Source organism: Vigna angularis, chromosome 6 (assembly GCF_016808095.1).
Source record: "Vigna angularis cultivar LongXiaoDou No.4 chromosome 6, ASM1680809v1, whole genome shotgun sequence".
NCBI classification, from domain to species: domain Eukaryota; kingdom Viridiplantae; phylum Streptophyta; class Magnoliopsida; order Fabales; family Fabaceae; genus Vigna; species Vigna angularis.
The window spans coordinates 2,303,049-2,320,291 of NC_068975.1; the positions used below are offsets into that span (position 1 = coordinate 2,303,049).

The following is a 17,243-nucleotide window of genomic DNA, read 5'->3' on the forward strand; positions in this document are numbered from 1 at the left end:
AGCATTAGACCATCTGATATTGGAGTAATTCCTCCACCTTAGGTTGTACCTATTAGAGGATAAATCATAATTTTGTTGCTGTGATGTCTGCCTATTCTTGTAGATGTTTGCAGCATAGGATTGAGGAGCATCTAGGCCAATAGGTTGCGACAAAGATGGACATGCCTCAATATAAGGATCACTGGAAGGGAAAATGCCACATAAACGTGCAATAGAGGCATATTTCTGGTTGGTAGCAAGCTAGGTCACCAAATTCACAAGAGCATCAAGCTTGCTCTCCAGCTTCTTATTTGTAGATGAGGAAGAATAAGTAGCCACATCATGAACTCCCCTAACAACAGTAACATCATTCCTTGCGTTGAACTATTGTGAGTTAGAAATCATCTTCTTAATCAAATGCCTAGCTTCAACAGGCGTCATATCTCTAAGGGCTCCACCACTAGCAACATCAATCATACTTCTCTCCATGTTATTTAGACCTTCATAGAAGTGTTGAAGAAGGAGTTGCTCAAAAATATGGTGGTGTGGGCAACTTCCACATAGCTTCTTGAATCTTTTCCAATATTCATACAAGCTTTCACCACCTAGCTGCCTGATTCTAGAAATATCTTTCCTTATGGTCGTGGTCCTTGATGTTGGGAAAATTTTCTCCAAAAATAATCTTTTAAGATAATCCCAACTAGTGATGGACCTGGGCGAAAGGTAGTCCAATCAATCCTTTGCCACATACTCTAATGAATGTGGGAACGCCTTCAAGAAGATGTGATATTCAGGGATATGTGGAGACTTCATTATTGAACAAATTATGTGGAACTCCTTCAGATGCTTATGTGGGCATTCACCTGCAAGACTATGAAACTTGGGCAACAAATGGAATAGTCTAGTTTTGAGAACATATGGAACATCCTCATTAGAATACCGGATACACAAGCTTTCATAAGTGAAATCAAGTAGAGTCATCTCTCGAAGATTCCTCGGAGGTTGAGCCATGTTGTTCTTAGTATAAGATTAAGCAAAATCAGAATCAGATGTAGTATGCACAATATAAGACGCAGAAGGAGAATGCTCATACTCTAATGGTACTGACTCGAATGGTACAGACTCTAAAGACAAATTCTTAGAATGCCTAACTAATCTATGAAAGGTCCTATCAATTTCAGGATCAAAAGGTGTTAGAAGTCCAAGATGGCCCCTAGTCATGCGCTAAGTCAACACAAATCATGAAAAGTCAACACAAGCAAACATAAGGTGGTTACAATTGCAAGTATGTGCAAACCTAATCAAAATGAGCTACAATTTTGTGAGCAACACCCTAAAATCATAAAATGATAGCACAAAAATTTTCAAAGCAAAATTCAAAGGGTAATTATTTTTACCATAAAAAGAAAGTTTGGAAAAATGGGGAAATAAAACTTGAAAATTAAAAAAAAAAATAGAAAAAGCCTTTTATTTTCTACACAAAATTCATATATGATACATCCAATTCTGAGAAAAGGATCAAAAGTTATCGCGGTTTGAAGTTTCGACAAATCTTGTTTTCAAAAGTTTTTGTAACTCACAATTGGGACTACCATAAGTTCTTCTGGGATTTTTCAAACAAAATATGGACCAAAAGAAGTGCACATAAAAAATTTCAAAGAAAAAAACACATCTACGTACCAAATCAAAAATCGCCAATTAACTAGAAAAAGTAGGTATTATTCATGACACTATTCATGGTGGTTGTGAAGGTGGTGTTTCGATGGTTTTTAGTGGTTTTGCGCAAACAACATGCCAAATGGCTCCAGTTCTCCTAATTTTGACATGAAACAAACACAAAACAAAAATGGACAAACTCAAAACACAAACATAACACACACTAAATAGAACATACACTAACACATAAAACGTAAGATAGAACCGTTGGTCCCTGACAACAGCACAAAATTTAATCGTCGATGTCGTGCTAAACTCAAATTGATGTTCTAAATTAAATGCAGTAACTAGGGAATGACTCCTAGGTTGTCTCTCAAGGACTAGTTTTTGGGTTCTGTCCTATGATCAAACACGTAGTGTGGGGTGAGGGGTTTTGAAAAAAATTATGAATTGAAATCAACAACTTAATTAACTTAAATTAAACAATGATTAAAAACGGTTGGTCACTAGTTCAATTGCAATGTTCACAATCCTTGATTAACAACAAATTACACGTTACTCTCTCACCCCTAATCCAACATGAATTAACTAACTAAGCGAAGGTTAATTCAATCTTCAAAATTGCGAATTAAGCAAACACAATGCATATATATAATCAATTATGTATCACATAGTTTAATCAACTAAGCGAAGATTAAACACCAATTAGAACACTAAGTGTGTCGTAATTACAAGCACAGGGCACATTAAACATAATGCAAGGTAACAACAACAGAATCAAATGACAACACACCCATCTCAAGGGTACATTTGTAATCTCTCTAGTCACCAATCAACAGAATTCAAGCTCCCATTAAAAAGAAGTGCAAACAACAAAACGAAATTGAAAACATTAGAGCGAGACAATGCAGACTGAAAAAACGAAATGAACCTAAAAAACGAAATGAACCCCAAAAACATAAATGAACCTAGAAAAAGGAAATGAACCTAGAAAACAAAATTCAAAACAAAAAACGCGATTGAAATCAAAACTGCAAAATGAAACAAAACTTGAAAATGAAGTTGCAATGCGAAAATGAAAATGGAATTGGAAGTACAGAGGAGGCAAGAATAAGCAGAGGAGGCAAGAATAAGCAGAGGAGGCAAGAATAATAAACATTATTCTAATTCAACTTCAAACGAATTCAAAATGAACAAAAGAGAAGGAAAACAAAATAAAACCTAAACCCCAAAGGGAAGAGCTCTCACGTCCAAGAGAATGCAATGGAATATAATGGGTAGAATTGGCACTCAACCCTAGGTCCCAAGTCAGTCCCTCTTTTGGGCCTTTCACAAATATGTCCCAAAATGGACCCAAAACTAGTTTTGATCCAAAATACAAAGAAAAAACAAAAATAAAAGGAAAAAAAATATGAGGTGGATAAATGCGTGGCAAATGACATGGCATCTTTTCTTGAAGTCCAAAATAAAACTCCATAAACTACATTGAAAATAATTAAAGGAATGATTAAGCTCAAATAATTTAAATTAATTAAAATATGAATTACTGATTAAATTAAGCCCAAATAACAAAATTAAGAGAATAATGGACACTTAAGCACAATTCACTAATTAAATTCGGTGCAGAAAGCGAAGTGAATATGACAAAATAATGATTCATCACCCTCCACGGGGAATATCGGTGGACAGAGGCAGTGAACAGTGGTTAAGAGTTAAAAAAGACATTGTAGATAATTGAAATTCGGAGTGAGGATTGAGGTTTGCAAACACATGTGTTGGAAGAAAAAATTCTTAAGGCGGTGGGTCGATGTTGAGATTGTTGATAGGGGGAGCACTGGTTTAGCTGAACCCACAATCTTAATAATATCTGAGTTTTTGATGATGACAACGCATAATTAATAACACATGTGTATTATGTGTTACATGCTCTATGCTTACATGTTATATGCGTATATGAGAACATGATTGTGTTGTTGTTGTGTTGTTTATTGCATTTCACTGTGTTATATATGTGACTTTTTACATGAATGCATGACACATGTTTTTGGATGAGAAAAACCACAAGCACTAATGTTGCATTTTAATTGTGTGGCAAAACAACAGTTTTAAGTCAATTACATTATTGGTTGAATCGATTAAAACTCGTGTCTTTGCACAAACCTTTTTCAAAGTGTGTTGTGAGTTTTTTCAAAGAGAAAAGTTTTCAAAACTTTGCTTAACATTGTTGCATAATCGATTGCATGCGATATGTATTCGATTAAGTTTGTTAATGTTTTGAAATCTGTTAATGCTTGATATAGCTGTCACAACGACTATATTTTTAAATGTGTTGACCAAACATTAAATGCTATTCGACTGCATTAATTGTGAATTCAATTAATTGCTTTGATTGCTACTAACTGTTATAACTGAATTGGTGTATTCGACTACATTAGTAACGAAGTCGATTATATTGCGTTTGATACGAGTTTATCTATAAATTGACGCGAATTTGATTTCTGTAAGAACTTTTGTGATTCTAACATTTTCATATTCTTTTGCAGAAAGTTTGATTCTTACAGAAAGAGGAAAAGCTCCAAGAAACAAGTTTGACCATGGTGATCAACTACTTGGAAGTTCTTGAAGAGTAAGTTTGTTGAGTTTCAAAGTTTGATCTACCTGCACGGTGTCTACTGCAAGATCAGGTTCTATAATCTGCGAAAGATTGGGTTCAGTTCCCTATTGTGATTACAGGAAGAAGGACGTGCTACGTTCTTGACTTTGAGGGTGCCCCAAAGGGGTTGTACTGTAGGAGAGGAGATTCTTGCTGCTAGTCTGTTTATGTGCTTCCTATATTTTGATTAAAGGGTTAGAGAAGTGTTTTATATTTTTGATGTGAGGTCTCTATAAAAACCTTATTGTAAAATCTTGATCATTATAGTGCATTGGCTTCCTGTGGTTGGAAGGACACTAGATATAGACTTGGCCAAACCAGTGTAAAAACTTAGTGTTTGATCTTTCTTATCCCTGCTCTTTTACATTCAATCGATTATACTTTATACACATTCGATTAAATTTCCGCTGCATTGAAAATCTTTAACTTGCGTTTCAAGAAAAGGTTAAAGGCATCTCTTTTGGTGAAAAAGTTTTTGAAAGTTTTATCCCCTCTTGGGGTGAGAAATTGAGCCATTCTATTTTAACAGTCGAGACGATCAAAATTGTGTTGTCACTAGTTAAAACTGTAACTCCGATGATGATAGCGGTACAAGACGACGTCGCGAAGAGCAGCGGTAGATGGTGCCGTCGGTGGCAGTGACAATTGTAGTAGCAGAAGCGACAAAGTTTTTTTTCTCAAAAGAATCTTAGGCTTTGATACTATGTTTAATATAATGAAAACTATTTGTTGGATTAATCTCCTTTGTGAACACATACGATACTGTATTTCTTATAGGAAAAAATATAAATTAAGCTTAAAATACAATAAATTATAACAAACTAATTAAAGATAAAAGATAAAGATAAAATATATAAGATATCTAATTATCTAATATATCTAACAAAATTATTAATTATTTAGTTAAACACTAATTTAAAATCAATACTCTGAGAACTCACCTCTGTCAAGATATTTGATGCAAAAGTCATATTTTATTCTTTGTTTATTTAAACACAAAATAATAACTGTTAAACACTAAAGAACCTATGTTTATTAAAATTAATAACCGAAGATATATAATAAAAGCTAAATAAAAACGGTTGAATAATAAATATGTATTAATTGCTATATCGTTTTTTCATGACTACCATTAATTAATGTAGCAGGTTAAAATATCATTCATTTATTTTTAATCAATGTTTATTTATATATATATATATATATATATATATATATATATATATATATATATATATATATATATATATATATATATATATATGTATGATCTATAATCCCATTGTGGTTTGTAATATATAGCTGTGTAAAACATGATCAATATATTGTTGTTCGTCTTATATTTGTTGATTAGTCATGTTGATTATGAAGTTGACGGAATTCGGACTACAATAAAAGAAGACATGGAGTTGGAAAAACAATTTAAGCTTCTTAATAAGTCTCCTATAAAGACTATTAATGTATTTCACATTGTTTTTTATATTTCAGCATTTGCTTTCTTTAGTTGAAGTTGATATCATAATGCATGGTTCAATAATTATCTTATATGCGCTTTATTTTGAAATTTATAGACTGAGTTTGGAGATATTATTGATTGTATTGACATTTTCAAACAACCAGCACTTGATCATCCTTTACTGAAGGACCATAAATTACAGGTATATAAATCTTTAAATACAAACAAATTTGACTTTCCATTTTTTTTTTCATTTTTTTCAGATTAATTTCAACCTTTATTTTACAATTTTTTCTTTGATATTTGTGTTTCTTATTTCTTTAATTGTAGAGAAAACTCAACTTTCAAAATAGGATTGAAAAGTTAAATGTCAATAATTCAAGAGTGACATCTATTTTTGGATTGGGCAAGGATGAATGTCCAACAAATACCGTTCCTATAATGAGAATAACAAAAGATGATCTTATTCGAAAAAAATCAGTGTCAAATGATCATATATTGGTTAAAGATCTTCCAGGTGTACATGTAAGATATGTTATAAATGACCATAAATGTTGATGCTTTATTTTTATTAACTGTATTTCATCTAACTTTTTTATTTTCTTTTCTTTAAATATATTAAATTTTTTTAGCTTGCAGAAGTTTCCATTCCATCACTTTTTGGTCCTTATTACGGAATTAGTGGAAGAAATGCTATTTATAATCCACAAGTTCATACCAAATCTCAAATATCTATGTCTCATTTATGGATTCAAAATGGACCAACAAAATTTACTAACAAAATTTCGGCTGGATGGCATGTGAGTTATATTTACCAAAGTTAGCTTCTTTTTTCACAAAAATATAAATGTATGTAATTTAATTGATATTAATTTGATAAAATAAAAAATATTCCAATTAATCCAATACATTACTATATCAGGTGGTTCCTCAACTATATGGTGATTATTCAACCCGTTTCTATACTTCATGGACGGTAAGGAATATCATTACATTTTTTTTTATCATTACTTAGTTTATGGAAGTGAAATATAGGATACAATCCTCCTATAAGTCTCTGGTATGAGCGTAGGATACAGTTTTTTTTTTCATGTGTAAGAAAAACTAAATTTTCCTCATATTGAACGTTAAGTGCATTATAATATATCACCCTTCTAATGCTATTTAATTAAACAATTTAATCTATAATATGCATCTCTAAAAATTATTTTAAAAATTAATTAAATTTTAAAATAAATAAATAAATAATTATTTTTAGACGTTCTTAATCACATTCTATACATTATTACTAAATTCTTTAACGTATTTTTAATATATTTAATATGAAGAATAAACTTATATTTAAAATCTTAATTCCTTTTTTTTCTATACTTTTTTTTAATTTTTAATGTTATTATTTTATAATTTCTAATTAATTTGTTATTGAATAAATTATTAAAGAGTAATTTATATTTAAAGTATTAATTCTTTTTTTCTCTCTTCATGATTTCTAATTCTTTTATCATTTAATAAAATATATTTAAAACGATATACTTTACTTTTATTTCATAAAATAATATTATTTAAATATATATATATATATATATATATATATATATATATATATTAACAATACACATTGTTTATATTCTAATATTAAAATATCTCCAAAGTTATTTTACTCTTTTATCTAAATGATTTTTTTTAAACTACTTTATCTAAGAAATGAAAATATATTTTAACTCATAATTTAATATCTAATAAATTATTACTTTAGTTATGAACAATACAAATTTTTTACATTATTATATAAAAATTGTCTCTCTTAAATGTTATTTTATTCTTTTATTCATTTTATTTGTTTTTAAACCAATTAAATGTAACAATGAAAATATATTTCAACCTTGTCATTTAATACTTAATAAATTATTATATACCACTAATGTAATTGTATTATCATTTAATGAATATGGAAATAATTAGACATAAATTGATTAGACGAGTTTAGTAGTACATAGTAGACAAATATAACAAAATTTATTAGATGAGTTAGCAATATACACACTAGACGAGTCTGTTCATGTACTGATTAGATAAGTCTAGCAATACACAATAAACGAGTATGTCCATACACTGATTAGATGAAATCCAAACATTGATTAGATAAGTTTGTCCATACAATGATAAGATAAGTCTAGCAATACATATTGCACGAGTCTAGCAATACACATCAGATGAGTCTTTCCATACACTGATTAAATGAATTTAGCAAAAAAATTACACAAGTCTAACAATACACATTAGATGAGAGTGTTTACGCACTAATTTGACAAGTATGACAAAAATTATTAGACAAGTCATTTCATACGTTGATTAAACATGTATAATTAAAATTATTAGACAAATATAAGAATACATTAATTAGATGAGTAAAGCCAAGAAAAAACATTAGATGAGACTCTTGATTATTGATTAGACAAGTATAGGAATCCATATTAGACGAATCATTCATATATCGAACAGACAACTCTAGCAATATACATTAGACAAGTTTTGCCACATAAAATTTAGACGAATCTATTAATATATATTATACAAGTATGTTCCTATACGGATTAGATGAGTATAGAAAAAAACATTAGACGAGTCCAGAAATACACATTAGACAAGTTTGTTGATACACTGATTAGACGAGTATTGAAAAAAATATTAGTAAGTGTAATAGTACACATTAGATGAATATATCCATACATTAATCAGTCGAGTCTTGCAACACAAATTAGACGAACTTTTTAATAAATTGATTAAACGAGTCTAGCAATATACATTATACGAGTATGTTCATATACCTATTAGATGAGTCTATTAATACACATTAGTCGACTTTATCCAATCTTTGATTTGAAGAATATTGCACTACCAATTAGTCAAGTTTATCCATATACTAATTAAACAATTCTAACAATACACATTAGATAAGTGTCTTCAAATATTGACTATAAGAGTACAACAACACATATTAGACGAGTTTTGTGAATGCACTTATTAGACGAGTCTAGTAATACACAGTAGATCATTCTATTCATACACTAATTTATATTTTTAGTGAATCTATTATACATACTTTTGTTTATCTTTTATACATGTTTTATCCTTTTGTATTTTTACAAAGTCTATTTCTAAACCTATAAATGAATTTTTATTATGATTCTATTCAAAATTTAATTATAACCTTAAAAATTATATATTATTTACTTTCTAAACCTCTAAAATCTCTTTTAATAATACAAACAAACACCAACTCGTGTGTAGACATGAGTTTAAAACTAGTTTGGTAAAAAAACAAAAACAAAACAAAATCTTTATACTTTTTTATTTCAAATGTTAAAACATGTGATAATATCACCATTAAAATGTTGGATACTTTAGAGAACAATATCATAAAATAAATTGTTCAAATTTATTTTAAGAAGAAAAAAAACATAATATATGCATAATATATATATATATATATATATATATATATATATATATATATATATATATATATATATATATATATATATATATATATATATATATATATATATATCACTTCTCTCGAGGGTTGTTCTGTGTATGTGTGTGTTGCAACTAAATAGTAGGATATAATTAAGCCTTGATTGGATCTATATAAAATTTTAAACAATTTATTTATCATATTCGTATTATGTTTCCAAATTTAATATAGTTTAAAACTTTTATAGACAGATAATTTCAAGAAGACAGGATGCTACAACATTCTATGTGCAGGTTTTGTTCAAACAAGCAAAGAAATTTATCTTGGTGCACCTTTAGGCCAACCATCTGTCTATGGCGGACCAACTTATGATTTTTCCCAATCTATTTCACAGGTCATAATCACTCTAGATAACTCTCATTATAATATAATAATAGAGGTAGATTTAACACATGTGAGATTCATATATACTTTGATTTCTTGAATACATATTTTAAGTGAATATAATGATAAAAACTTTAATAGCTAATACAAACAGTTAACACTATGCATGAGATATATATTTTTGCTAAACGTGTGCGTATATTTTCAGGATCCAGTGACCAAAAATTGGTGGATACATGTAAAACGTAAATTTATCGGATATTTTCCAGCAAAATTGTTCACCAACATGAGCTCTGCTAATGAAGTGGGATGGGGTGGAAGAACAAGAACTGCTTCTGGAACTCTTAGTCCTCAAATGGGATCTGGACATCTTCCAGATGGTAATTGTTCTCATTCAGGTTACTTTAGAAAAGTGACCATTGAAGGTGTAAAAAGAATACCTTATGGACCTGAAATATTTCAAGCTTCTTCCTTCACCGACAAACCTAATTGTTTTGGTGTTAAATACTTTGGATTTTTAGGACCCAAATTTGGTAACCTTATTCAATTTGGAGGACCTGGTGGTAATTGTGGCAATTAATTTATAAGTTAAAATTTTAAATATTTATTTCTCATTCTATTTTTTGTGTTTTCCAAAAATAAAATCATAACAAAAATTTCAAACTTAAAAGTGGATAATACTTATATATAATGATCAACCTTAACCATATTATTTTAATAGATTTTGAATCAAAATAATATATCATCATTCAAAATGTAATATGAATTTAAATTTTTACAGAAATATAATTTCAAACGAACAGATGCTAAAATATTGTGCAGGTTTTCTTCAAACTAGCACAGGATTTACCTTGGTGCACGTTTAGGCCACCTATTTGTCTATGGGAAACCAACTTTTTATTTTGTCCGTTTTATTTCTCATGTCATAATCATTCTAAATAACTTTCATTATAAGAGAAAGATATATAGATGTAGATTTAAGACATGTACGATTTATATATACTTTAAAACAATTTTTTTTTATCTCTAAACAATTCGAATAGGTTAACATTGGAAAAGTTTTCTTATGATATATTTTATCTTATCATACTTTTAACTGTACATTTGACTTTATTTTTTATAATTTCAATGATTTATTAAATTGTTTCTAACACACATTTTATATTTTTTAATATTTTTATTTGTCATTTATTTTTATCATGTAGATAATATTTATATAATAACTTTTATTTTCTATCTCATCATCATGAGTTTAGTTTTATCACTGTAATTGTGTAAATAAATTTTATTTACTATAATATAATAATTTAATTTAATGTAATGGTCATTGATCATTTTTATCACCATCCAACATATGTTGAAATTTAAAAAATGAAAAATGTATGCTAAATTTTAATTATTATTAGTTTAGTATTTGGTCTTTGTGTGATTTTGATTAAATGATGTATTATGATTTTTATTAGTGTATAAAAAAAGAAAATTTCATTAGAATTTAAAAAATTGAAGTAAAGAAACATTTAAACTAGTTTTTAATTTGAATATACTTTCATATATATATATATATATATATATATATATATATATATATATATATATATATATATATATATAGTTTATCAACTAGGTTGTTGGAAGTCCCACATCGATTAGAGATAAGGCCAATTTATAATATATAAGTGGGTGTAAACTTCACCTTACAAGCCGATTTTGTGGGGTTGAGTTAGGCTTAAAGCCCCATTCTTAATATGATATCAGAGTCATGGTTAGAACCTATCCTAGCGAGATCTATGTGGACATTTTGTTCCACCCGATATCGGGCCGTTATCGGACCACCTATTAATTTCTACTCTCAAGCTCGATATATGAGAGTTAGTGCAAACCTCTCCTTACAAACCGATTTTGTGGGGTTTTGTTAGGCTTAAAGTCCACTACTTAATATAGGTTTCATTAATGTTTGCAAATTTAATAAATGTTTTCATTCTCATGAAATTTTATTTGGTCTTTTAATTTGAACGGTATAAAATTATAATTTCTTTGTAAATATTTGATATTGAAAAAATTAGAATACCATCTTTCTAATATTGCATATTTGATAATATTATGTTTCTTTGTCAAAGTTTGTTATTATTTTATAAAAATTAATTATTTGATACTGAAATAGTAAGAAAACAGGTACGAGAACCGGTACTAGTATATACCCGTTATCTGGAGGGGATGGAGATATGACAAAAATTTTATACCCATCGAGTTTGGATATTGGGATGGGGATTATATTTTCTATGGGGTGGCTATGGGATATTGAAACCCCTTCCTCTCCTTGTCCTATTGTCATCCTTACCACCAAGGTATATGAAATTGGTTCTGAAGTGCATATTAAATTGGTTGTGGAACTAATCCAATATACACTAATGTAATATGTCTTACATATATTAGAACCAATCTAATATATCTAACTATTAGATTGGTTCCAAAGAAACTGATCTTATACCTTTACCTGAAAAGTACACAACAACATCTTTCAAAAGGACTATTAGATTTGTTAATGATGGAAACCGATTCTAGCAGTCACGAGATAAATCCAAGAAAAATGTGAAATGTAGGCAGTGGAAGGCAAACTATGGTTGAATCTAGGGACGATTTAAGTGGTGTAGGAGCAGGTATGAACTAGGTTAGGGTCCCTGGCTGAGGAAGGAGGTTAGAAAGGTCTCTTTGGCCGTGACCATTAAGCAGAAAGAATGCTAGATTACTCTCAACAATTATTCCGTACATATGCTCAAAAGTGTCCATACAAGAGGTGGAGGGTTAACTTTATAATACATTCAACCTCTAATTCGTGCCAAGACTACATCTCTAATCATCAAGCACCGTTCAAGGGGCAAATGTCACATATGCAACAGTTTAAACATGTGTCACAAAGCAAGGAAAACATGTTGGATGTTTGCTAGATGTTAGCATTGAGAGAGCACAAGATCCGCTAGATGTTTGCTAGATGTGAGCTGGATGAAGGAAACTGGTGGAATGCGTGACTGATGAGTTCATATTTATGCCTTAATTTAGCTTTTAATATCGGATTCTTTATTATTTTTTGTACTTTAATAGAATATTTTGATTAGGATTTGTTAAAATTGGATTTATTTAGCATGAGATACAAAAGCATGTTAAAAATAGTTTTTTAGTTGCATAAATGTTCTTTGGATATTTTGAGGTGTGTTAACTACAGCTAAGCTGAGCTCATTGAAGTGTAGAAATAAATTGGTTAAAGTGTCATGAAACCTTAAAGATAAATCCAAGAATAGAAAATAATCAAGACCACAAGAATTCAATCCAAGCATAGCATGAAAAAGTGACGAATTTGGCTAAGCCAAGAAGAGGGAACCAACAACAAAAATTTGATCTTGCGATTTTCTCTACTTTTTCTACTAAAAGGACTTTGATAATTGAAAATGTTTATGATTAAAGATAATTTGGAGAAAATATATCTTAAGATATTTTATTTGATATTGTCAAATAATTACCTTATTTAACTATATCAATAAATATCAAAAGATAATATTTGCCAAATCTTTTTTAATCTAACAAATATCCTTCCAAATATTTTTAGATCTCCACAACAAGCAAATATATCTTGAAGATATTGGATTATTTAGAAGATAATTAGAGGAGATTATATTATCATAAAGAAGATTACAACAACTGAAAAGCCTAAAACAAAGCTCAATCCAATTTGACCGAGGTGCGACTAAAAAAGGGAAATTTGACCGAGGTAATAGGCCTCGGTTCCACCTTTAACCGAGTCAATAAGCTAAAACACATGCCTCGGTTCCACCTTTAACCGAGTTAATAGGCCAAAACACAGTTTTCTAGAGCCGTAGGTGACTTTTTGGCAGAGTATTAGGCATTGGTTGCATTTTGAACCGAGGTAATATGCGCTATATGCTTCGGTTCTCACTGAACTGAGGCATATAAATTATTCAAAACTACAAAATTGCCACCGCTTTCTGATAGGCTTCGGTTTTCCTTAGACCGAAGTCTATTGGGCGAGTTAAAAAGCATATTTTTTCCTAGTGAATGAGAACTAGGGAAACACATTAGGGGAGCTTAGGAACCCTTTTGGGGTTCAAATTTCGTCCTCTCTCTCTTGTATCATGTTCTCCACCCTCTCTTCTTCTGCTTTCATGATATTTCTACATTCCATGGAGTGCTAAGCCTTTAGGTGTTTCATGTCAGTAAAGTTGTTTAAAAGTAGTACCTTTGTCAAATAAGTGGTTATGATAGAGTATGTGAGGAGAGTAGGTTGTTCCTTCTATATGAAAAGAATTTTCGAGGACAAAAATTATTCTTGTTGGGGAGAATGTAAAACCCCAGAAAATGGTATTTTTAGAAGTGGTGGTAGTTTAAAAGTAGTGAGACTCGACTATTTTAATATTAAATGGTTTATTTTAAAACTTACCATCTCTCTAGAAAACACTTTTCTAGAGTTCTCCACCTTCTCTATAAGATTTCTAACTCTTGAGTCATCTATTTGATGATCAGGAGGTCCTAATTGATCAAGGCGACGAGGTCTACATTTTTAGCCGATCAATTTCTCTTATAGAACAAGTAAGTTTTGACTCATTTTACTCTCTCGTTCCTAATATGTTTTTAGAAGAAATAAGGGTCGTTGCATGTGTGATCATGCTTCTCCTAGCCATTCTTTGTTAATCTAGAGTTCTAAGGACTTTGTCTGCTTCCAATTTGGTATTTGAAACTGAACTCAAAGTGTTTGGGTGAGGAATGGTGATATTATTGAGTTTTAAGGCTAAAAAGGGAGGTTTTGATGCGTGAGTTTGAGAAAGAAAGGTTGAGGTGAGGAAGCATCTGCCTAGGAGCTATCATGAGGTAATTTGAGACTTGTTAGAAGTGTAGTTGTGAGTGAATCTGTCATGTAGGAAAGGGACAGTTTGTAATTAAAGTTTTCAAGTGTTTTTGGTGTGAAACGAGGGTTTTGAGTAGTAACATTTTGAAGTAGTGAGTATAAATTGTTTTGGGAGGTTAAAGGTATGTTATTATACGTATTAGAACTTGTCTATGTACTAAAATCAGTAAAACCTATAATGGAAGTGATAATGGTTTCGTAAGTTGACTTTCTCGTCCATTTTGGAGGTTTTAGGTGTTGAGAATTGAAAGTGGGATGGCTGGGATGAAACTGAGGTGTTAGAAGTTGTTAGCAATTGTATTTAGACTTGGTCGTGCAGTTTGTAAACTGATGTGGAGGTTAGAAAGTATAGAATTGAGTTTGGATAGCTTATAGGAGTGAAATTGGCTTTTAACGGGTCATTTCAAGTTACAACATTGTTTCCAGAGTTTTCTCAAGGTTTAGAGGGTCCTAGGGGTCTTTAGAGTTGGGGTAAAGTGTTCAAAGTGAGAAAAATGAGTTTGGTATCTTCTGATAACACCTGAGCGCCCAAATTCGACGCCGAGCACCAGCACTTTGGCGCCTAAGCGTCATTGGGTGCAGCTAGCACCATTACATCAGTTTTAGAGCGGTTTTCAGGGTTCTGGATACTAGTTTTCGACGTTCTTTAGATTGTTTTGGGAGTTGTGGACCCTTTCAGAGTTGTTGATGAGGGTTTGAAACCTGTTTTCCTTACCTAAATGTGAGTATCAAGATGCCATGAAGAAATTGTGTTATTGTGTGATTTCTGATGACTTGTATGGGTGTTTCTATTTCTTTAATGTATGATTAGTAGTCTCATATATTGGTGTACTATGTGACTGTGAAGTGATCTCAATAGTTTTAAAGGTATGGAAGAGAGTTCCAAGGAGGAACTTCTTAGTGGTGGTTGCAAGTATTGTAAGTATGAATATGGGAAGCTCAGTCTTGGAGTTCATCTTGAGATTCTAACGGTCACCCATTCTCAAGTCACTAGTGCAGTCAAGGGAAACGACAACAGTTATTTTCGCCCATAGACAGCGATTCTTGAACCGAGGCATATACAGGCGAGGAAAAAAGGCGTATGCTTTTTGCCTCGGTTGTGAACCGAAGCAAAAATGGGTAGGATTTTGCCTTGGTTCAAAGGTAACCGAAGCAGTAGGGTTTTTCCTTTTTTTTTATTTTTTTTGAAGGACTTTTCGCCTCGGTTCCTTCTGAACTGAGGCAGTAGAGTGTTTTTTATTTTTTATTTTTTTGCTTTTTCGCCAGCCTTTCTATCTCGGTTGTGACCTGAACCGATGCCATAGAGGGCTTTCTGCCTCGGTTATGGTCACAACCGAGTCGTATTCCCCTATTTTTTTTCTTTTAAGAATAAGTTTGTTTCTGCAACATTCCCAACTACAGAAACAGACTTGCACATTTTTAACAAACAGAACAGTCTAGAACAATCCATAAGCATATATTTTCACTAAAAATAAATCCAATGTAATCAGAAGTCAACTTCTTAGAAGCATAAATGAATTCAATGTAATCATAAATCAACTTAGAAGCATAAATCAATCCAATGTACAAAGTTAAACTAATACTAATGTACAAAGTATAAATCAACTTAGAAGCATAAACTTAGAACTTACTATATCCTAAAATCTACATACTATTATACAATTGAATTACATATTTAGTCAATGCTTTCCTTATGATTTTAGGTGACTTCTCTAGAATTAAAGTAGTAAAATTGAATCTTTGCATAAAATTTAATGATTTCAATTAGTGTATATGAAATCTAAACTATAGAGAAAATTCAAACCCAAATATTATCGTTTCCCATCCACTAGTAATATGTGCACGAATAGTGGAGATAGTAAATAACTTTTGTATTGAATCTCAAACGGGAAACTAAGGCTAATTGAATACAATAATATATTCAACCAAACAAATAATTACATATGCAACCTACAATATATTCAAGCAAAAAATATATTCAAGCAAACAAATAATTACATGTTCATATTAAAAGAAAATTTTTAAAAATAGAAACCTAGGAGCGTGAAAGCCGGTTGATGGGTATCACACTGATGGACAAATTTATGAACACCGAAATACGGCGTCACAAACTTGTTTTACAATCGGCAAGTATGACCGAATCGTTTCAAGTAATAAACTTGGTAAGACCAAGTATCGTTCTCCCAAAGGACTCACGGCCTAGTTTAGTTATGTGATTTGTTGATTAGCTAAGACTTAAGAATGAAATAATTGGATTTTAATATGCAAAAGACGAAAATAAACATGTATGCATGAGGGTGATCAATGGCTAAAACAAAATACAAATACTTCAATGGAATATATGGATGAGTATGTTGTTGGGGTTTATAAATTTCATCTTATCCACTCTCATATATTTTAGGAATTCAACATTCAATTCATCATTGTTAATGCCACTCTCTAAATTACCTTTCAAGAAGGCTTCTCCCTAATTACGAGTTCATACGATTCCTAGCATCCCTAATAATTAGTTTATTCAGCGCAGGAGCTTAACGGCAACCAATATACTATTGGGAGAAATTCCCCAGATCTAGACTTTCCCGTACGTTTCCGTATCGACAAAATCAATAATCATGCAGTGAATGAGTTAAACAAAGCAAGCATTGAGCAAAGAAAAAAAACCCTAACTAATGATGAAAGAAAGCATAGGTCTTAAATATAAGATGTAAAAACAAATTCCATA

At 30.6% G+C, this 17,243-nt stretch overlaps 1 protein-coding gene and 1 non-coding gene across 3 annotated transcripts; both read left to right on the top strand.

Moving 5' to 3' along the window:
- The first annotated feature begins 514 nt into the window (after positions 1-514).
- LOC128197627 (small nucleolar RNA R71) lies at positions 515-621 on the top strand. The gene has a single exon (XR_008250255.1). It is a non-coding gene; the product is annotated as a small nucleolar RNA R71 (small nucleolar RNA).
- Positions 622-5,570: 4,949 nt separating this feature from the next.
- Positions 5,571-10,225, top strand: LOC108319780 (uncharacterized). 2 transcript variants are annotated; one of them, XM_017551028.1, is made up of 7 exons: positions 5,571-5,748; positions 5,860-5,946; positions 6,075-6,269; positions 6,377-6,544; positions 6,667-6,720; positions 9,470-9,616; positions 9,815-10,225. In XM_017551028.1, exons 1-7 carry the CDS (start codon positions 5,602-5,604, stop codon positions 10,184-10,186), a joined length of 1,170 nt encoding a protein of 389 aa, XP_017406517.1. In that variant the 5' UTR covers positions 5,571-5,601; the 3' UTR covers positions 10,187-10,225. The 2 variants fall into 2 exon arrangements, with proteins under 2 accessions (XP_017406517.1, XP_017406518.1); XM_017551029.1 differs by lacking the exon at positions 6,075-6,269.
- The last annotated feature ends 7,018 nt before the right edge of the window (positions 10,226-17,243 follow it).